Source organism: Rhincodon typus, chromosome 12 (genome assembly GCF_021869965.1).
Source record: "Rhincodon typus isolate 14 chromosome 12, sRhiTyp1.1, whole genome shotgun sequence".
NCBI classification, from domain to species: Eukaryota; Metazoa; Chordata; class Chondrichthyes; order Orectolobiformes; family Rhincodontidae; genus Rhincodon; species Rhincodon typus.
The window spans coordinates 59,454,653-59,478,280 of NC_063343.1; the positions used below are offsets into that span (position 1 = coordinate 59,454,653).

At 38.4% G+C, this 23,628-nt stretch overlaps 1 protein-coding gene across 1 annotated transcript in view; it reads left to right on the plus strand.

Annotated features, from left to right (window-relative positions):
* Positions 1-2,731: 2,731 nt before the first annotated feature.
* Positions 2,732-23,628, plus strand: part of kif3a (kinesin family member 3A) — a 47,283-nt gene continuing 26,386 nt past the window's right edge. Inside the window, exons 1-9 of the mRNA XM_020527697.2 lie at positions 2,732-2,839; positions 11,269-11,551; positions 12,573-12,717; positions 14,450-14,534; positions 14,981-15,086; positions 17,096-17,235; positions 18,945-19,142; positions 22,472-22,646; positions 22,730-22,825. Of these exons, the coding sequence (XP_020383286.1) occupies positions 2,834-2,839; positions 11,269-11,551; positions 12,573-12,717; positions 14,450-14,534; positions 14,981-15,086; positions 17,096-17,235; positions 18,945-19,142; positions 22,472-22,646; positions 22,730-22,825 (1,234 nt within the window). The 5' untranslated portion in view covers positions 2,732-2,833. The remainder of the gene's footprint in view (positions 2,840-11,268; positions 11,552-12,572; positions 12,718-14,449; positions 14,535-14,980; positions 15,087-17,095; positions 17,236-18,944; positions 19,143-22,471; positions 22,647-22,729; positions 22,826-23,628) is intronic.

The following is a 23,628-nucleotide window of genomic DNA, read 5'->3' on the forward strand; positions in this document are numbered from 1 at the left end:
AATTTGCTTAAGGTTATTCCACTGGTCCATAAGCTGACAGATGATCAGACTCAGGAGGTACTGAAGAGCTAGTACTATTATATAGTAAATTTGAATGAACAATTTGATGAAAATTGAAAGTCAAATATGCACGTTTATATGTGTCAATGGATGCATTGACATTTATCCCTTCAGATGCTAAATACCAAATCATTGGAGAGACTGAAAAAATATCTAAGGTCACAAACTGGAGACCTTGGTAGTGTTTAACAATGGAACTGAATGACATATGTGTTTCAGAAGATAATGTAGCAGAAGGAATTAATGCTCACACTCCACCCATATTGAACACCACCCATTCTACTGATGTCACACATAGTCTGTAGGTCGAGACAGTTGCTTGCTAGGCCATTTAAGAGGACAGTTAAGAGTCAACCTTATTGCTGTGGGTCTTGAATGTATCTCAGCCGGATCAGATCAGGTAAGGATGGCAGATTTCCTTCCCTGCAAGACATTAACTTATAAGATTGTGTGCTTTGTTACAGTAACTGGAACACCCACTAACATCAAGAAGAAAAATTCCTTGCAGAATCTAACTTTGCCGTCTTTCTTTAGAAGTGATAAGCCAGGTTCTACAAAGGTGCTTGGCCCTGAGAGAAATCCACATGTGAATGGAGGTAACTCTATATGTGGAAATTAGCTCTGCACAACCACATCTATCAGAATAACTGAACCAATTGAACTGGAAACCCAGTAGAACATCATGATCAACGTTGAAATGATAATTTCTTTGTCTAAGAACAGTAATGTGGCACATTGTTAAATGCCTTTTGGAAATTCAAATACACCACATCCACTGGTTAACCTTTATCTCTGCTTGTTACATCTGCAAAGAAAAACTCTAATAAATTTGTCAAATACAAAATACCCTTAAAAGCCATGATGACTCCATCTCATTGTACTGTGATCTAAATGTGCTTCTAGTACCTGTTTAATACTGGATTCTAGTATTTCTACTGAGGATAGATGTTAAATTAATTTTAGTCTTTATTATCTTGCTTTTTGACTTCTACCTTTCTTGAATAACATTACATTTGTGGTTTTCCAATTTGCTGGGACTTTTGCAGAATCTAGGGCATATTTAAATGTTGCAATCAATGCACTCACAATTTCCTCATCCACTTCCTTTAAAACCCTCAGGTTTTAAAACCCTGATGCAAACCATCAGGTCCAGGGCACTTGTCAGCCTGAGTCCCACTAGCTTTCTAATACCTTTTCTGTAGAGATTGTAATTGGTTTAAATTCCTTCCTTTTACCCTGCCTTTCTACTATTCTTAGGTGCTTTTACTCTCTTCTATTCTGACTGCAGATACAAAAAAATCTTTTCAACGACTGTACCATTCCTATCTTTCACAGTTTTAGTTCTTATGTCTCATCCTTGAAGGGACCAACTGTTTTCCAACTGTATCAGAGATAGTAGGAACTGCAGATGCTGGAGAATCTGAGATAACAAAGTGTAGAGCTGGATGAACACAGCAGGCCAAGCAGCATCATAGGAGCAGGAAGGCTGACGTTTCGGGCCTAGACCCTTCATCAGAAATGGCTTCGCAGTGGGGTTAAAATTGTATCAGAGATAGTAGGAACTGCAGATGCTGGAGAATCTGAGATAACAAGGTGTAGAGCTGGATGAACACAGCAGGCCAAGCAGCATCATAGGAGCAGGAAGGCTGACGTTTCGGGCCTAGACCCTTCAAGGGTTACCTCTGTTTTCCAACTGTTACTGTCTTTCTTTTTCCAGACTTGAACAAGCCAGGTCTTATTAATTTTTGCAAGTTTTCTTTTATACTCTTGTCAATAAATTCACAGTTTTTTTTAACCATGGATGCACTTTTTTGCTACTGGTGAAATCTTTTTCTTAACAATTCTAATTAGCGGTTTCCTTGCTTTCTTTTAGAACTCAATTTAAGATTAATGGATGTGATCTTTTATTGAGTATAGAATTATCATCTTAAGAGATCATACTACGTTTGAAAGCATTTAACATAAAATACTAAATTTCATTTAAAATAATGTAATCAGTAATTAAAATGATTTGACAAATCTGGCACGAAATATACCATTGGTTGAAATGGGCAGGTCGGTTGTCTTGCCTGTTATGTGTGGCCACTAGGATTCAAATCTACCCCAGTGTCAAGGAGAGGAAATCCTATCAGCCTACTGCTTGTGTTTAATTTGAAATGAGTTTCAGCAGTTTCACTCTTGCTGGCATAAAGCCATATTCGCAAATCTTAGTCAGAGAAACCACAGGCACGGACGATTACAATATGTGCAGCTGTAAGCTGGTGGTTGAAATGGAAAGTGTTCCATCCCCCACCGTCCTTCATAAAGTTATACAATTAAAAAATATATGTATGCGGATTCATCGTGTTTTACCCACTCAGTACCCACACAAATCTCCCTCTTCCTCTTCTTTCTTCTTCTGGGCCATTGTTAGTTCTGCGGCTCGTTTCCTGTCTGTCTGTCAGCGGTGTCCATGGAAACCAGACGCGCGCCATCTTCCATTCTGATTGGTGGCGGCGCGGAGAGCCCCGCCCCATTCCCGCCGCAGTCCCAAGCCATTCGACACCGATTGGCCAATGCGGGCCGTCCATCAAGTATGGAGGGCGGACCGTGTGCGTGTCGCTGGACAATGAGCATGCGCAGAGCGGCGTCGAAGGGGAAGCTCGGGGGTGGTTAGGCTCGAGCCCTTTGGGGTGAGCAGGAGGGGGTACTCGTGCAGGGGCGGCGGCGGTGGTGGTGGCGACGGTTGGATTCAAATTTGAATGTGCTCTCGAGGCCCGCGGCGACGATCAAGATGCCGGTGAGTGAAGGGTGTGAGTCTGCAGACAATAACGGCGGGCTTTGGGCGGATGGAGATATTCGGACTGGGGAGTGGGAGAAAGGACCCACGGGCCTCTGTTTAACCGCTGAGATCGAGCCTGGGTTTCAGATCTCCCACTGGGGAGTGACGCCTCAGTCTGAAGCAAATCTGGACAATTAAAAACTCAAACGCCCGGTATGGTACCAGTCGAACTGCGATCGGGGGAGGGGTGCGGGTGGGGGATGCGGCAGAAATTAGGTAGCACCCTTCGCCGTTTATTTTTCCTCAAACCAGTTAAGCCAGATTCTCATTCCCCACCACGTCCGGGGGCGGACTGAAAGAGATCGCTATATCCCTCCACTCTGATCCTTCTCTTCTCCATTTATTTAAGGGAGGGAGGAGGGCGGGCGGGCGATCAGTTGGAAGTGTACGAACCGACACTGCCCACCCCCACCCTACCCCGCCAGGAAGGATCATCATGATGGATTAGGTTCGAGCAGCGGGGATCTGGAGGCAGACCTGAATGTGGTGTATATATCACACCTAGAGACACGAGGAAAAAGCTTGTGAGCCAAGCCCAAGCCGTAAACAGGAATCTGCTGTAAACAATACGTGGGGGATGAGCCTGAGAAGGCTGATGACGCCCGCGCCCATGAGTGTAAAACGGAGAGGGACAGCTAGGATGGAAGATTCAGTTAAACATTTTCTGGAAGATTTGGATCCGTTATGAAGTTGGGTTCATAAATGACAAATTAGTACTTGCAAATGTATATAAAATGGTGTGGGGTAATGGAGTGGAGTTCGTGCAGGGAAATTTACCAAAATCCTAAATGTGACATTAAGCTTACAATGCCAGAATCCATTGACATCAACTGTTTTCCATGCTAAAGAAAACATAAAAACCAAATAGAACTGTGGATGCTGTAAATCAGAAACAAAAACAGAAATTGCTGGAAAAGCTCAGCAGGCCTGGCACCATCTGTGCAGAGAAATCAGAGTTAACAGAATCCCTACAGTGTGGAAACACCCCATTTGGCCCAACAAATTTGCATCGCCCCTCCAAAGAGCACCCCACCCAGATCCATTTCCCTACTCCTGCATTTCTCATATCTAACCTAAACATCCCTGGTCACAATGGGCAATTTAGCTTGGCCAATACACCTAACCTGCACATCTTTGGACTGTGGAGGAAACAGGAGCACCCAGAGGGAACCCATGCAGACATAGGGAGAATGTGCAAACTCCACACAGTCATTCGAGGGTGGAATCAAACCCAGGTCCGGGGTGCTGTGAGGCAGCTGTGCTAACCACTGAGCCACCGTGCCGCCCCAAAGGAAGGTGAGACTCCTTTGAGCTGGAATTGAACCGGTGACCTTTCAGGTCCGGAGACCCTTCCTCAGAAATGAAACATCAACCTGAAATGTTAACTCTGATTTGTCTTCGCAGAGGCTGCCAGACCTGCTAAGCTTTTACAGCAACTTCTTTTTTGAAAAAGAAAATGTAATTAGTTGGATCATCAGAATCATGGAGTAAACAGTACTTTGCTTTTGTATCAGCATTTAGAATCTCAATGCAGCCCTCACCTGAACTGGAAGTGATTGAAAGTCAAGTCCCTGTCACCATCATTTCCAGTCAAATGATGCCTTAATTTAAAAAAAAACTTGTTTGATTTCAAATTTCTCCACCATTGGTGGCTGCACCTTCAGTGTACAATGTTGGCTCATACGTTGAAAATGGTGCAAAAGACCAATAAAGGTGATTTGGAGCCATGGGAGCCTGTTATCTTATTTTCACGTTCTGTATTTATATACAGTAATTTTACTTGGTGTGCTTGGATAGTGGCTTTTTAATTTGCAGGTTAAAGGAGGGATCAAAATTACTCTAATGGTTCTGTTATGCTAATTAATTATTGCAGATTGTACTTTTATTGGAGCTTGTCCTTGTTTGTAACGGTGTCAATAAATTTCAGTGTAATTAAATTTATGATATCAGCATGAATCTGGATTTCAGGAATGTCTTTTCTCCAATTTCAACATTCTGTTTTTTTCATTTGTAAGTGTGTGAAAATCTCAGCTAAAAAAGAGAGGCGATATCACCAAGGTTAATGCCATTACTAACACAGCATCTGTACTCCTCAGTCTTTTAGTGATGTCAACACAAAGCAACCAACATTTCCCTCAATAGTATAAAACAAAGAACTTCAGATCCTCAAGATCTGAAACTAAAACAGAAATTGATGGCAAAACCCAGCAGGTCTGGCAGAATCTGGAAGAAAGCAGAGTTAACATTTTGAGTCTGGTGACTCTTCACTAGTACTGTCAGCAGCTAAGAGAATGTGGTATTTATGCAGAAGATGAGGTTTGGGGTTGTGTGAGTGAAGAAATGTAGCCCAGAGAGAGAGACATATGAAAGAGGTAGGTAAGTAAGGAGCTTATGGATAGCAGGCCAGGACAGAAGGAAAACTGAATAAATAATAATAAGAGCTAAGAGTAAGAGAGAATGGGTGAGCTGTACTGAAAACAACTCCTGTTATAACAGGAGTAGGTGTGGGGTGTGTAAAAAAATCATGGAAAGATGGAATCAGACTCTAAAGCTATTGAACTCGATGTGAGTCCTAGAGGGTTTGTTGAGGCACAGACCTACGACAGAAATGTTGGCATGGAAACATGATGGTGCATTGAAATGGCAGGAACTGGAAGCTTTGGGTCATCTTTGCAGACAGATCATAGGTGTTCCGCAAAGTGGTCACCCAGTCTGTATGTTTGTCAACCCAGTGTAGAGGAGACCACAGTGTGTCCAGTTAACACAGTCGACTAGAATGGATGAAGTGCAGGTAAATCACTGCTGGTGATTTCTGGGGCCTTATTGTGAGGAGGGATTACATGGGAATCACGTGGTGGTGTGAGGAGGAGTTTGGAATGGTGGAGGAGTGGACTAGAATATCCTGGACAGAACAGTCCCTGCAGAATGTTGACAAGGGAGGGAGGGGAGTTTATGCATGGTAGTGGCATCCTGATAGCTTACTACTCTTTCAATGTAAACGCTGGTGGAGTGGTAAGTGAGACCCTGGGGGGATCGTTGTTGTGGGAATGAAGGGAAGGTGTGAGATCAGAAGTGCGGGAGATGGGTCGAACAGGGGCCCTGTGGACTGCGGTAGCAGGGAATCCTTGGTTGAAGAAAAATGTGGATGTTTCTGAGGCTCTCCTCTAGAAGGTGACATTGTCAGAACAGATGCAACAGGTGGAGAAACAGGGAGAATGGGATGGAGTCCTTAGAGGAAGTAGGGTTGATGATGTATAGTCTAGGTAACTGTGCGTCAGTGGGTTTGTAATGGATATTGGTGTCCAGCCTATTCTCAGAAATGGAAATGGAGATGCCAAGGAAAGGAAGAGTTGGAGATGGACAGGTGAAGTTGAGGGCAGGGTGGAAAGAGGAAGTGAAGCTGAAATTCAGAACTTCAGGGAAGCAGCACAGATGATGTCACGCATGACCCGGAGGAAGAGTTCTTGGGAGGGACTCGAATAGGATTGGAACAAAGAATGTTGCACATACCTCACAAAGAGACAGGCCTAACTGCGGCCCATGCGGGTGCCCAATGCCACACCTTTGACTTGAAGAAAGTGGAAGGAGTTAAAGGACAAGTTTTTCAAAGTGAGGGTGAACTTGGTTGGGCGGAGAAGGGTGGATGGGGCTGGTTCAGGCCTTCTTTCCAGGAAGAAATGGAGGGCACTGAGACTATCCTGATGGAGGATGGAAGTGTAAAGGAATTGCAAGTCCATGGTGAAGAGGATGCGGCTGCTGCCTGTGAACTGAAAATTCTGAAACCATGAAGAATTGCTTATGTAGGTGGGAGGGACTGGATGAGGGAAGAGAAGATAGAGTTGAGTTGGGAAGAAAGAAGTTTAGTGGGGCAGGAACAGGCAAAACCAATATGTCTGCCCAGGCAGTCCTGTTTGTGGACTCTGGGGAGAAGGTAGAAGCGGGCTGTATGGAGTTGAGGGTCTTTGAGCTAGGAGGCTGTCATAGGGAGATCTCTTGATGAGATGAGGTTGGTGACAGTTGTGGATACAATGACCTGATGATGGATGGAGTCACAGTCCAAGGGGAGGAGGAGGAGGTGTCTAAGAGCAGGCACTCAGTCTCCACTATGTAGAAGTCGGTATGCCAGACAACAGCAGCGTCATCCTGTTGGCTTGATGTAAAAGTCAAGATACATTTTCCTCATCTTTTGTTTGGTTTATTCCTACCTCTTTACAGAACAACAAATAAAACTCCAACCATTTATAACAATCCATTAACAACCTGAAACCAAGCATTTGGTTGTCGCCAAAGTCCCCTGTACCCATGCCCAACCTCCATGGCACCCTTGACGTTCAGTTTGACCTGAGATGATCTTCCAGCACTGCTTAATTTTACAATTGCATTGCTCCATCTATGTCTCATCAGTTATATGACTAAGATCCTTAAGCTATTTTTAATGGTAGATTTGATTTCTTTAATGTCCTATATGCTAACCTGTAGAATCCCCTACCTAAACTGCCATTTCATTCAAAACCCGGTTGTATTTATCCTTTATATAGCAGCTCCAGTTTCCTCCTGACCATTTTCCTCATTTGTCTTTGTTCAGTGGCTGACACCTGACAAATTGAATTCACATTCTCATTTTGAAATGCAAATTCCATTTATTCCTTTGTCCTACCTTATTTTGTTACCTCTTCCAGTTGTATTCTTTTGACCAATGGCTCTGGTTTTGCCCTCTGAGTCTAAGTTGCAGCAAGACCATACTATTTGTAGCTTCTTTGCTGAATTTTTTCCACTTTTTTTTTCTTTTAAAAACCTTCCCAAAACTATCTCTTCTAACCCTATAACCTTATTCAACCATTAATAAGGCTCAACCTTATTTTGCATTTTTTATACAATAAAGATTCTTATAAATTAAAGTTGTTAGAAGTAGTGAATCTATATACACTTGCTGTACAGCATCAAATGTTCCGATGTAATTGTTCATCCATTTATTTTTGCACATATGCCTGCGTGAATACTATGAGAAATAAATAATTTATCTGAATACTAATGGAATATTCTGTTGTGTACTATTACATAATTCATCTGCATTTAATGATTTTAATAAGTACTTAATGGTTCAGTGCTAGTACATGTAGTTTACACCTGCTGGAAAACTGAGGACTTGTTGCACACTAGAATGTATAGGATAATATTACTTAACTCATCAACTAGATCTGTAAAAATGACTTCGAAACAGAATTTAATAGCAGGAGTAGGCTATTCGACCTTTTGAGCCTGCTCTGCCATCCAGTATGCTCTTGGCTGATCACCTGAATCAATATCCTGTTCCTACTTTCTCCACTTATCCTTTGATCCCTTTAGTCTAACAATTGTATCTTCACCTTTCTTGAAATTCTTCAATGTTTTGGCCTCAACAGTTTCTTGTGGCAGAGAATTCCTCAAGCTCACCATTCTGGGGGAAGAAATTTCTCCTCATAGAATCATAGAATCCCTCCAGACAGAGGCCATTCAGTCCATTGAGTCTGCATTGACCCACCGAAGAGGATCCCAGCCAGACCCCTACCCTATCCCCATAACCCCACATTTACCATGGCTAACCCACCTAGCCAACACGTCCCTGGACATATGCCCAATCCACCTAACCTGCACACCTTTGAACTTTCTTTTCTGTTCTAAACGCCTAGCCGTTATCCTTAGACTGTAACCCCTGGTTTTGGACTTTCTGGTCATCAAGAACATCCTTTCTGCATCTGCCTGTTTGTTCCTGTTAGAACTTTGTAGGTTTCTGAGATCCTTGCCTCGTTCTTCTAAACTGAAGTGAATGTAGTCCTAAACGATTCCATCTCTCCCCATGGATCAGTCTGGTAAACCTTTGCACACTGTCACTAGCCAGAACGTCTTTCCTCACAAGCAGACAAACAGCATACAGGGTGTGGTCTCTCCAAAGCCATGACAGTTGCAGCAAGACATTCCTGCTCTTGTACTCAAATCCTCTTGCTAGGAGGCCAACATACAGTTTGTCTTCACTACCAGCTGTATCTCCATGCTTGCTTTCAGTGACTGGTGTACACAAATGCCTGGGTCTCGTTGCACCTCCCCATTTCCCAAACTGTCATCATGCAGATAATAATATGCCTGCCTGTATCTGCAACCACAGTGGATAACCTCACATTTAACCACATCATGCTACAGCTGCTGTGTATTTGTCCACTTAATTAACTTGTCCAATCACACTGAAGCTTCTCTGCATCCTACTTACAGTGTACCCTGCCACCCAGCTTTGTATCATCTGCAAACTTGGAGATATGACACACAGTTTTCTCATCTAACTTGGTTCCTGGCACCATTGTGTGGGTCTGCTTTAACATTGGATATGTTGGATAATAAATAGGTTTATATATATTTTTCTGTACTGTACATTTTTTTAACGATACTGAATTGTAAATGGCAGTAACTGGTCTGTATCTTAAAATGGTTACTATTCTTATCAAATGCTGTTTCTCCAGAGAAATGCTCCAGAACAGCTATCATAATAAATTCATTTTTCTGAGTGCCTGTCACTATAGTTTTGTGAAATACTTGATTGCATTTTCAACTTAAAAGGAGCCCTACTCCTTTGAGTGATCTAAGTACTTCAATGTATCAGGCCTGTTAGTCTGTAACAAATGTAAGCAGTTGTTGTCAACAACTCAGCCAATGCTATTTAATATGGGTTAAAAACGTATATCTCTACTGTATTGTTATATTATTTTCTCTCACCACTGCCAATACATTTCTGTATAAATGAGTCACCTCCCAGCTTTCGTCTCTTACTTTGTATTTCTATTTCTCTTGCAGTGAAATTTGGTTTATGCATGCATCCACAGAATAGTTGCTAGTTCAAAGTAGATTTTAATAATTTATCGTGCAAACATGTTTTATTCAATTTCTCTATTGTCTGCAAGTATCTAATCATTTGAACAAGTCCTCCTGCGTCAATCATTATCGCAGTGCTCAAATAGCATTTTATAGTTTCTTATTTAATTATTTTTAAAAGCTGTATCATATTCCTCCTTAGTCTTTTTATGTTTCATAGAAAGTAAACTTAGCTCTCTCAGCCAGTTCCCAAATTGCTTGGACATGAGCCCAGGCGTCTGTGTTTTGCTTTTCTCTGCACTCATGGTAAGGTATCAAGAACCTTCATCGACAATGAAAACCAAAGCTTGAAACTGATTTTATAAAGATAATACTATAAATATAACAAAAATTAGGAATGAAGTGATTACGTAGATAGTCAGAGATGTAAATAAAGATGGAATTTCATTACTCCATATTTATATTAGAATATCTTTTATTCAGATTACCAATACAGCAATTGCAATCCTGGATTCATTAAGCAAGTGTTCACACAATGGGGTTGATGTCTGTGTAAAGTGATTTTCACTTAATATTAATGCATACCCTTTGGTATAAATGCACTTCTGTCTGATCCAGGAAAAAATGTGTGTAAATGCATTATGGTGATAAACCTAGCTTACAAACTGTTTGAAGGTTGTATGGTCAATCTAAATTTTTGAAAAAAAATTCTGGTAATTGAAACGATTAGTGTGGCAACATTTCTGTTTGATTTTTTTTTTACCATATTAAGATATGTTAATAGCTGTGTCCTGAGCAGGGTTGATGTCGAAGAAGCCATGAATACTAGAGTAAGTTTGGGTTATGCACTCCAAACTCTAGAGTGGGGTTTGAGCCCACAACCTTGACTCAGCAAAAGTATTGAAACAAAAACAAAGTTGCTGGAAAAGCTCAGTAGGTCTGGCAGCATCGGTGAAGGAAAAAACAGAGTTAACGTTTCGGGTCTGGTGACGCTACTACTTCTTTAGATTAATCTAACACATCTGGCTACCATAATTAGGCATGGTCTTAAATTTATTTTCTTTAACCGTTCGTTTACACTTGGAAGCTCATGCATTGTAACATCTACATAAGCTCTTGCTAAAGTACACACCGCTCACAGTTTACGTTTTCCTATCATTGTTATCTAAAGATGTGCTTATCTTTAATTTTGATTAATTTGTTAAGCTTCTTCAAAATCTGATCCTGTGATGTGGTATTTATTGCTTTCTTGTTAAAAGAAAGCCTTATTCATAAACCTCTGTGAACATTCAACTAAGCTTTTCTACCCACATATCTAGTACGCTATAAAAGGCTGATAATGTTAATTGGTCACTTGTGGTGGACTGCAAGTGTTCATGCAATTATAACCTACATGAATTATTGCTTTCAGAACAGGAGAGAACATTTAAGTGTAGGAAAGAAAAGATTTTATTCACTTTAACTTTAGCAGGAAGAAAATATAGTTGTTGGAACACTTATCCTACTTTATTGGTGAATGACAATTCTTGTTACTATATCTTATGTAGAGTAATAAATTGGAGAAGATTGACCGTGTCGAGGCTAGCGATAATGTGAAGGTTGTGGTACGCTGCCGGCCGATGAATGAGAAGGAAAGAAATATGGCGCACAGACAAGTTGTGAATGTGGATGAGATACGAGGAACAATCACGGTCTACAAGACAGATGCTGCTAATGAGCCACCAAAAACATTCACATTTGATACAGTTTTTGGTCCAGAGAGCAAACAAGTTGACGTGTACAATCTCACTGCAAGACCAATTGTTGATTCAGTTCTAGAAGGATACAATGGTAACTTTTAGTTTTATAATGGCTTTCAGTTATTTAAAATTTAAAATTATGTATATTATACATACGTTTTCATAATATATATCATTGTTTTAGAGAGAGGATTTCAAAACTGGTAGGTCACTCCGACTCCTGCATATAGATTGTCAGAACCTGTTAAGCGTACAAGGAAAATTATTTTGCAAATTAATCTATTTTGTGTAAAATATTTATTTTCTTCACCAACCTGTTATTCAAAGAAAATAATGTGAATACCAGTTATCCTTGTAGAATTCTTTATACAATATCTTCATTGGAGATCCTGTCTTCTAGAAACAAGTTTATTATAAATATGCACAGGTCTGTTTCCTCTGCTCATTTCTTCCAGTAGTTGGGATAAGGGCTCTTGTGATGCAGTGGTAGTCTCTTTATCTCTGAGCCAGATCTGTGTCAGAGCTTTCAATGTGTGATTCTAGACCCTCACATTGCGATTGACTGTTAGCTGCCCTCTGAACAAGCCAGCCTGTACAAAAGCAATAATGGATGGACAAAAAGTCCTGGCCTTGTTAGTATATTTTCCTAGCTTCCACTGAAATTAACCAATATTGTTTGTCTCAACCGCTTCACATGATAGCAATCTTCAAATTTCCTAGCACACTCAGTAAAAAAAAAGTTTGTCACAAATTCCATATTGGGTTTATTAGAGACTGTCTTTTTGATGGCCTCTCATTATTTGACCTCCCGCTTGAAGAAACTGCTCCGCTATCCCTATCCTTATCCTTTCAAATCCCTTCTCAATTTTAAATGCCTTTATCAGGTCACCACAGTTCTGTCTTTAGCAAAAGGAGCCTCAATTATTTTAATGATTGTTTCAGCAATACATAGTCAATAGAGAAAACTCCTGAAGGTGAGTCCCGAATATTCATCCATTCCTTTCACTGCCATTCACAACCTTTCTCACATGACAAATATTTTAGTTTTGCTATTCAGCTTCATTCTGTTACTTTTCAGCTATAAATCACAAAATTTTTTTTCAATTCTTCAGGTACTGTTTTTGCTTATGGACAAACAGGCACTGGCAAGACATTTACTATGGAAGGAGTACGGGCTGTACCTGAACTTAGGGGCATTATTCCCAATTCGTTTGCTCATATATTTGGACATATTGCAAAGTCTGAAGGTGACACCAGGTAAAGTTCCAATGTCTCATAAGGATGCAGAAACATTAGGGTACATTACAATCTAGAATCATTCAGTCAAAAATTGGGTGAAATGAAGAACTAGTTAGATCATATAACCTTCCTCATCTTTTTGTTAGACCCTTAGAACTAAGATGAGGAGAATTTCTTCAGCCACTAGGTGGTTAATCTGTGGAACTTATTGCCGCAGAGGGCTGTGGAGGCCAAGTCATTGAGTTTATCTGAGACAGAGATGAGTAGGTTCTTGATTGATAAGACGATCAAGGGTTACAGCGAGAAGGCAAGAGAATGGGGTTGAAAAACCGATCAGCCATGGTCAAATTGCAGAGCAGACTTGATGGACGAAACGACCTAATTCTGCTCCTGTGTCTTATGGTCTTATGGTCTTATGATCATGAATACCAGGATGTTGATTCTAAGCTAAAATTGCACAATGTTCTTTTATAATGTAAGCAAATAATATTGTTTTCTTTTAATTTTAAGTCTATTTTCTTGCCAACTTATCTCTCCATCTCTTATGAAGACATTACCTCATTTTCATTTATTGAGAAACGAAGAAAAATGATCTTCACTGACATATAAAGGAGATGAGGTAAATTAGCAAATAGTGATTAGGTGGCTTAAATTTACTTTTTAAGAATTTGCAGATTATGGGAGAACAAAAAGCTGAAGTAGGCATGAAGTTTCACACCTATGAATTTCCAGACAAAAATGAGTTTTACTGTAGAGAGTAGATGCAAAGATCAGTGTATTTGGAGCTTAGAGCCGAAGTAAAGTTCAAGAAATACTTAACACAGTAGTAGTGATAAATAGGGGTATTAGTTCAGTGGAGGTACAGATGAGAGAGTACCTATTAATGACTAATTTTTCACAATTTTTATTTGTGTGCTATAAAAAGTTGCCACAATAGTATTGAAATACACGATAACTTGAGATTTATAGAATCTCAGTTTGGTGGCAACAGTTACTTGATGAGAGAAAGTGGAAATCAAGCTCCTTGGAACCAGCATTATCAGCGGAAGAAATATGGTTCTACCTGAGGCTATAGAAGTGCAGAAAGAGATATTCATCTTGGTTCTGTGCCGGCTTTTGTTAAAACCTGAGTTCATTACCCAGCTCTATCATACCTCTACAGTAGTCTTTGTCTCAAATGTTTGCTCTTCCTTTTAAAAGTTACAATGATTTCTACCTCATTTACAGCTTTTGAAGAATTCTATCCTTTAAAAACTATCCATAGTGAAATTCCTCTTAGCTTCTCTCCTCACTCTGCAGCAATTTTAAATTGTTGCACTCTTCTCACTGACTCATACCAGTGTATCCATATAACAAACTTGAGGAAAGGAAAATATGGCACTTTTCCAAATTAGTCATTGAATTATCAATTTATTGTGTAGTGTCAGGTAATATTTCTACTGCATGACTAGTTTGACAAATAAAAAGTGAGCATTGAGAAAATAAACTACTTAAAAATGCTTAATATACAAGGCTGATTAACTAGGAAATTGGAGAGTAAATGCAGCATGCCATGTTCCCAGTGATTAGCCATACTTGAAATGTACAAAAGAATTATGTATAATTATCATATAATTACATAACGTTGTCTTCAAACAATGCTGCCTTTGTTAATGTATCTTCCTGCTGGGATGTTAAAATTATCGAATTTAATCAAGTTTTAGTATATTTTGGTTTAATTTTACCCCACTCAAACTTTCAACTTTTTAAGGTTTCTTGTTCGAGTATCCTATCTGGAGATTTATAATGAAGAGGTTCGTGATCTTCTTGGGAAGGATCAAAGTCAGAGGCTAGAGGTGAGAAATTCAGTTCATGTGAGAAGAAAATCCAGTCGAATTTATAAGTTTATTTATTTTTCACAGCAAGGCAGATAAACTCGGCTTGAGGGATCCTATATTAACACTCTGGATATAAAGGGCAGTCTCAAATCTTATTATTTGCTTATTTTGGAGGATTCCACTAAGGAGCTTTTGATAGTGACACTACTTTAAACTTAACCTGTATTTTAGCTAACTCCTTCAACTCCTCCTGAAGGAGTTGACTTGTGAGAGTGATTTTTCAACTTTTTTGCGAGCTAATAATCTGCAACACTACTTGATTTTTATCTAGTCAGCCAATTTACTGCCTGGACAATAAAGCTGGAAGTGCCTTCTATTACTTTCAATTCTGGTAATGTTTATGCAAATCTAGAAATCTGTCTCCTCATGCCTCTTATTTCAAATTTTTACGTTTCATTGTGCAGGTTAAGGAACGGCCTGATGTTGGAGTGTACATTAAAGATCTTTCTGGTTATGTGGTAAACAACGCAGATGATATGGATCGTATTATGACTTTAGGGAATAAAAACCGTAAGTTTTTAAAAAGATTTGGTATGAATATTTGAAAGTCACAAATGAAATCCTGTGTTGTTGACCATGGTATTCTGTCCCTTCTTGACTTGCCTGCAACTTTGACATTGTTGATCATACCATTCTTCTCCAAAATGTCTTCTTCATCCAACTGGATGAATCTACTGTAATTTGGTTCTATTCTTGTTTATCCAGTCATAATTAGAAAATCACCTGTAATAGAATCTCTTCCCACTCCTTATTACCTCCTTAGTTCACAAGGCCTCTTACGATTTATCTAGATACTAATTCCAGGCATTAGCATTTAAAAATATGGCAAATATGTGGAAACTGATGCTGAGTAAACCCAATTCCACCTAAACTATTCCCATCCACTGCCTCAAATCTGTCCCTCTGCTTTTTGCCATTCAGTCATAGATAAGCAGGAACTTTGCTCTGGCTAAATTTTGGAGAAGACCAAAGCCATTGTGTTTGGTTCCTGCCATAAATTTACACAAAATGATCCAAAACTCTGCCTTGGTGCTAAGTGACAAAGTCCCATTCACCCAATTTTTACTGTGCTTCCTGATCTATATTGGCTCCTTGTAGTTATTTTCTGAATTTAAAAGTCATATTTTTAAAATTCATGTACTTTATTTTCAAATCTGAGTGTAGACATGCCACTTTCTATCTCTAACCTCATACAGTTCCAAAATTCTTTGAGGTCTCTTCCCTCCAATTCTGGCTTTTCTCATCCCTGTTTTTAAATTGCTCAACTGTTGGCTGCCTCGGCCCTAAACTCTGGAATTCCTTTCCTAAAGTTATCTGCTTCCCCATTTCTTTCTTTCGCCAATTCTCTCTTCTACTTCTTTAATGATCCCTTTGACCAAACCTGTGTAGCTTGATGTCATATTGTCCTGCCAAGTCTTTTGTGAGGTTTTAGAATGTTAAGGATGCTGTAAATACACAATATTATTGGTTTTAAAAATGCTGTTTTTGCCCCAGGATTATTAGCTTTATTTTGGACATTTGTGAGCTGATGAAACAGTTTTAATTTTTCTCTTAAATGTTGCCAGTCACATTAGTCAGTCCGCATCCTCTATCAGTTGAAGTTGTCTGCAGATGGAACGAGTGACATCATCTCTAGTTAAAGAACCAAATAGAATTTCATTTGGCAAATTGTTTAATTACTTCAGAATAAAACAGTTTAACCAATTCCTCTGAGCTGTCTCCAGGTTTGCTAAAATGATGAACATAATAGTGTTGAATCCATGTCTTTCTCTTTAGGTTTAGAATGCTAAATTATTTTAAATCAGAGTATGAATACACAATCCTGACTCCACAGGCATTTCCATATTGAAAATGGTGACTCTGGTATTGTGCCTAGTCATTTTTTTAAAAATCAAAGAAAATTTTGGATGTAGAGTCTCTTTTATTATCATTATTCCAATTGCAGTTCAAAAAAAAATTACCAAAGTTTAGGTATAGCATAACTACAAACAAGATCCTAATAAGAGCAGTCCTAATGCTGGATCAAAATCTTGGAACTCCCTCCTTAACAGCAATGTGGGCTATGAATGAGTAACAAGTGTAGGTCTTTCCATTGATCTGCAAACTTATGAATCAATGAAAATACAAGTTCATTTTTAAGATTGTAATGTAGTGGTGTTAATTGTTATTGTTGGGATGGAGCTTTGACTGTGACATGCTTGCGATTGTACAACAAGTGAAACTGAACAATATTACTAAATTTGTACATGTATTAGTGTTGAATTAAACAAAAAATTACTCGTGTGCTTAATAGCTTAATAGCTGTCAAACAATGGGAACAACTTGAAACTAAAGCTAAGGTGAAAGATAGTAATATAACAAGCTGTTGTGCTGTCTGCCCATAAGTGAAAAGAGAATCACAGTCTCACCTTTGTAGTTTTGGTTTGAGTAATTTTGTTTTGTATTTTTATTTTTGAATAAAACTGCTGATTGATATTGTTTTGATATTTTATTGATATTGATTCTTTAATGTCCTGTAGGTTCTGTTGGTGCTACAAATATGAATGAACATAGTTCCCGCTCTCATGCTATTTTTACCATTACCATCGAGTGCAGTGAAAAAGGAATTGATGGAAATATTCATGTTCGCATGGGGAAGCTGCACCTTGTTGATCTTGCAGTAAGAATTGGCAGAATATCTAAAGAGCCGTTGCACACACTGCTGTTCTGCATTTCTGGTTCATTCTTCTCATTTTGCTTTAATTTATATGGAATTTATAGCATCTCTGAATATCTTGATTTTTATTATTGAAGCCTGAACCCTGATGGCTGGGGACATTCCCAACTGTACCCTGCTCAAACACGGAAGTCTGTGGGCAGCCCTGGAACTAGTAGCGTTGGTCCTGGTTTGAAATCTTGATCAATGTTTGCTCCTGTTATTTTTAATTCCAGTTCCAAGGGCTCCAGGCCATAGTTGATGCTTCGATATCTGCAGGTTGATCTTTTCCTAAAAATAAAAGCAGCTAGTGTATTTTTCCGACAAGGTTGCTAGGAAGCTTTCTTTCTATCTAGTACAGTTTCAGACAACTAGTTCAAGCCCTGCCCTTCTTGATCTGAATGCAGGACAATTTCCTATTACTGGCTGCTGCGCAGAGTTTTTGCTCTTGAATAGATTGAATTTTCTGATTTTGCAATGAAAATGAATCATAAAATACTTGAGTCAACTGGTTGGCAAGTAAATTATGAAATCAGTTAGGTTGGAGAAAGCTGCTTATTGGACTGTTATTGGGAGTCTATAGGGTGAAATGAAAGTTTCATTCCTCTTCCTTTGTTTGGCTCTAGTAATGAATTGAACTTCAGTTGCAAAATTACATATTTACATTAATAGAATTAGAAAAGTCATTAAGGTAATAATTCCACTGAACTCTACCTTTACCACCCTCTCTTGGCCTCCAGTCTACACCATGCCATTCTCCCATTGGTTTCACTTTATATGTTCTGTATTGCATTGTGACAAGCCTTCCTATGGTTTTCATTATAAGAATTGACATGGAAGTTTATATTGAATGTGTAAGAAGACAACATACAACCCTAAAATAGAGAATAAATTATATCTACACTCCTTGTCTTGAATATGCCTTGATCTTCTTGTACCATTTCACCTGAAGGCAACGCTGATCTTGACTCCATAAAAAATTGAGCAATATTTATTATATTCATTCAAAAGTATTCTAAAATTAGATATGTATTCTTTTAGCTTAATTGATTTAATCTTTTTTTTTTACATTACCTTGTCTGCCCATTTCATAATTTTTAATTCAGAATTGTGCTTGCAGTTATAATTCTTGGCAACCTATTCCAAGCATTGATTGCATTCTTACAAATAAATATGTTTTTCACAAGCTTGTAATGATAAATCAATATTGTGTTAAGATAGAGCTCATCCCATATTGGTGGTATCTTTGATTCTGGTCCCTATTAATAGATTAGTGGAAGTGTTATAAACATAGGCAATCTAAAAATCTGATAAAAGGTACACTGTGTGTCAGTTTGCACAGTTAGCATTTCTACTCCTCCAAATTGAATTTTTTTCCTTACTATTTATGTTGAATGCATAATAGTTAAATAAAATTAAGTACTAATTTTGAAAGTTAGATGAACATTAAAAATGAAAGATGCACATCCAAAAGACCATAAGCTATCTTTTATCTTTCCAAATGTAGATGAATTTTTGTGTATTTCAACATTTTCTATTTTCATTTTGGATAATGATGTTTTTAAAAAAAATTAAATAACTTTGGTAACCACAACAGTTGAAAAGTAACAATGAGAACTTATATAGTTATGTGTTGGGCATCAATGGATTAGTCCCACCTTATTTGCTTGCAGGGTTCTGAAAGACAAGGAAAGACTGGAGCCACAGGACAGCGATTAAAAGAAGCAACAAAGATTAACCTCTCATTGTCCACCTTGGGTAATGTTATCTCCGCTCTTGTTGATGGTAAAAGTACACATGTGCCCTATCGTAACTCTAAACTGACACGTCTACTCCAAGATTCATTGGGAGGCAATTCAAAGACTATGATGGTGAGCTTTCTTCCTCTTATTGATGCATAATTGAGAATAATTAATATAATTTAGTGAAATTAGTTTGTATTTAAATAACAAGCAACATACGTTTTGACAATTGTTCCTATAATTCAGGATATATCTTATGTTGAAAAAGTGGCTAAATAAGCAGTTGTATAATTCTTATTTTCATATTAGATTTTTGGGTACTAAAGGATGTATTGACAGTGTGAGAAGATAGAGTTGAGGTAGGTCGGTCATAATCTTCTTATTTGGTGGAGTAGGCTCAAAGAACCAAATGGCGTACTCTGCTGATATGTAACTGAGCTATCCATGTTAGATTGATGTGGTATAAAAATAGATTATGCTTTCCAACTGATCTGTATATGGTCCACTTTAGCCTTTCCCCATCTTCCTCCTTCTATACTCAGTGTAATCCTCTGAATCCTTCTCCCTTGTATGTTTGTCTAACCTCCCCTTAAATATATCTATAATATTCACATTAACCAGTCCTTGTCATCGCAGTTTCACGTTCTTGCTGTTCTGCGGAGAAGACATTTCTTCTGAATTCCATATTGGGTTTCTTGGTGACTATCTTGTATTGAAAGGCTCTAGTTATGCCCATCTCTGCAATTGAAACATTCTCTCTTACCTAATCGATCAAAACCTTTCATAATTAGTAAGACTGTATTAAGTCATCCCTTCATTTATTGCCCATCCCTAATTGCTTTGAGTTGAATGTCAACCGTATTGCTGTGGATCTGGAGTTACAGGTAGGCTAGACCAGGTAAGGATGGCACTTACCTTCCCTAAAGTTGGGTTTTCCCAACAATCGACAGTGGATTCATGGTCATCATTAGACTCTTACTTCCAGATTTGTATTAAATTCAAACTCTACCACCATCTGCCATGGCCGGATTCAAACCCAACTTCCCAGAACATTACTTGGGTCTCTGGCTTAACAGTCCAGTAATAATACCACTAGGCCATCGTTTCCCCTCTTGTGCTCTAAGCATGGTTTGTCAGTGGTTTAGCATAACTTTCCTACTTTTCAGTTCATTCTCTGACAATAAATCTTGGTGTTTGATTTGGTTTTAGTTTCATGGCTTTACTAGCTAGTGGCACAACTTTTAATGATATGCCAAAACCTATTTGTACTATTACCCCACCTAGACTTAAAACTTGAAAGCAATAATTGAATTTACTGTTCCTCTTACCAAGATGTATTACCTCATTAATCTGTGCTGAACCTTGTTTTCCATTTATTTGTATCCTTCTTTAATTTGTTCTAGTCAGAATTGAGCAAGGCTATCTCCTCTTTCTTTCTCAGCGTCATTCACACAATTAGCAATTGTGTTTTCCAGTCCAGAATCTAAATTGTAATCATAATTGTGAACATCGCAGTTAGTTCTCCTATAACATGATAGTTGCGTTCTTCTGCAACCTCGTTCTATAGAAAATTGCTATACTGTACAGTAGAAAGTTTGCATTATCCAAACGGTGTTTACCATTCATCAATTGCGTTAAGCGAATTTGTGTTAACGAAACGCGTTATAGCAGAAATACCTATAGTGATCCCAATGTCAATCTTGGTGAATCACCACTACCATCCTCCACTATACCCTTGCACCAACCTTTTTTGAAGCCAGCTGGCAATCTACTTTACCACTTGCCCTCTGATTTAGCATTCTCTGACTTTACTCATTAGTCATTATGGGGACACTTTTATTGAAGGCCTTTACATCTAGTTCATTACCATTATCTATCTCTATCTCTCTTTCTATCTCTCTCTCTCTCTCTCTCTCTCTCTCTTTCTCTCTCTCTGTCATCCCCCCAAAATTAATCGAGTTTGTGAAGCAAAACATTCCTTTTTAAATCTTTGCTTTCCATTCATTGTTATATTTTTTTGCTTTTAGATAATGTTGTTAATCTCTCCTTTATTTCCATTATTTTCCTTATCACAACTGTTAAGCTGGCTGAGATATGAATCTGTGGGCATGCTCCATCACTCTTTGTCAAATATAGGCATTAGGTTGGCATGTGCCATGCTTTTGGCATTACACTTTTTTTTCACAAATTAAATGTATATCAATGTCTTTATTCCTGAACTCCTTTAATATTCCAACAACATAATATAATCAATAGCTACAAAAAGTTTAAAAAATTCTTCAGCATTTATCTATCACAAAAATTGGCAAATCTTTAATGCAAGTATGAGTTTAGAAGGTTTGTTATATGATTTGAAGTTTATCCAGGATTTTATTGAAAAAGTGAAATTCAACATAGTTAGCTAAAGGGACACAAAGCTGAAAGGGTGACCTGTGAGGAGGATGCAGTGTGATTTGGACAGGCTAAGTGGTCAAATGCATGGCAGATGCAGTATAATGTGGATGAGTGTGAGGTTATTCAGATAGTTATTTGGCCACAAGTCGAGAGGGAAATGTTCAAAGAGAGCTGGGTGTTCTCATGCACTGGTGACTGAAAGGATCGGATTGGGGTATTGAGCTTGTTGATCAGCCATGATTATTGAATGGCGGAGCAGGTTCGAGGGGACGAATGGCTTACTCCTGCTTCTATCTTCTGTGTTTCTATGTCTATGTATCATGTTAACCAATGATGAGTTCAGTCTGTATTTTTCAGAAGATTTTGATAGTTGACTGTTTTTAAATGGTGATATTTAGAGGGCTCCTTTCAAATTCCTTTTTGGTTTCTTTATTGTTTCAAATCAAACTGTCCAGCCCTGATGAAGGGTCCGACCTGAAACGTCAACTTTCCTGCTCCTCTGATGCTGCCTGACCTGCTGTGTTCCTCCAGCTCCACACTGTATTGTCCAGAAACACTACTGGAACTGGTAGAAGTTAAATCCAGGTCTTCCTGATCCCAAGATAGGGACATTACCAATGTGCACAAGGACCCTCCATTTTGGATTTGGATATTTTCTGACCAACCTGTTCAGAGATGTTGATACACACCTATGGAGCAGGTGGGATTTGAACCAGGCCTCTGGGCCTGAGGTAGTGATAGTGCCGCTCTGCCACAAGAACATGCTGTTGGTTTTTTTTTGGTTCTTTATATATCCAGAAGTGTTCTTAAAGACAATTGAACATTTTCTTTATTTCCATCACCATCAAATCATCCTTTGGTTCAGTGACTTTGTTGAACTAAAAAACACCTGCATCTAGATAGATGAATAATCAACCTAGATTCACGGTGTATTCACTGCACCAAAGGAGGTACCTAATCTCTTCTTGGCATCTTCATACTACAAAGTAATCAAGATCGACAGTTTAATATGCAGGATTGAACTTTTGGCACCCTATTCTATTTATATATTTTTTCTTTATCAGTGTGCAAACATTGGGCCAGCAGATTACAATTACGATGAGACTATCAGTACTTTACGCTATGCAAACAGAGCAAAGAATATCAAAAATAAAGCCAGAATTAATGAAGACCCTAAAGATGCATTGTTGCGCCAGTTCCAGAAGGAAATTGAGGATCTTAGAAATAAACTAAAAGAAGGTATGGACAAGTGAAGTAGAGGAACATTGAGATACTGATGAAATAAAAACCATATCTTGATCAAAATATTTAAATATTTTCAGGGGAAGAAATCTCTGGCTCAGAAATGAGTGGCTCTGAAGAAGATGACGAAGAAGGTGAAAGTGGAGAGTGTGGAGAGAAGAAAAAGAAGCGAAAAGGTAGATATTTGAAATCAACTTGGTTTATGTCTCTGTTTGATAAATAATGAGTCGGGGGATAGGAGTGTTCAGATATAATGTGATAGTAAGCTATATTTTACAATGCATTTGAAGAGGTCAGGATTAATTAATTTTCAAATTTTATTCTATTTCTCCTTTCCCTACTTAACTAATTTGGGCTGATAACATTAAAGCCTCAATTTTGTTAAGCTGGAGTAATGATTCTCCGTTTATTTTCCAAAAATAATTTCCATGAATATAAGACAAGTGTTAACGTTGTGTATAGTGTGCTTCTCTAGTAATATGGTGTCTTGAATTTGTTGTGAAGTTGGGTAGAGTTTTGTGGTTTCGAAGGGAGGATATTACAATTTGATGTTTGTTAAATGTTGGGGGGAAGACTACATGGTTCCTTTAAAAGATAATGTGTTTTTTTCTAGAAAATGTGCAGGTGCATGGAGTCTCCTGAAATTGAAACATTGTATCAAAAAGCTATGTGGTTTGCAACCCAGGCAGTAGTTTATTTTGTTATTAAGGCAACCAGTTTGAAAATCAGCCAATTATTTTAAACCAAGCACTTTGAGACTAAAAACCAATTAAATTTAAATCTAATGGTTTTGACAACCTAGGACCAAACCTATTGTAAGAAATTAATAGGCCATCAAGGGTATAAAATAAGGGTATAAATGAGAGCAACTGCCATCTACTAGAGTTAAAAACCCATCAGCTTTAAAGAGGAAAATCACTGGCTCTTACAGAATTCTCTGAGCTCTCAGAATAACTACCATCTAACTAAAAGTAAAGCA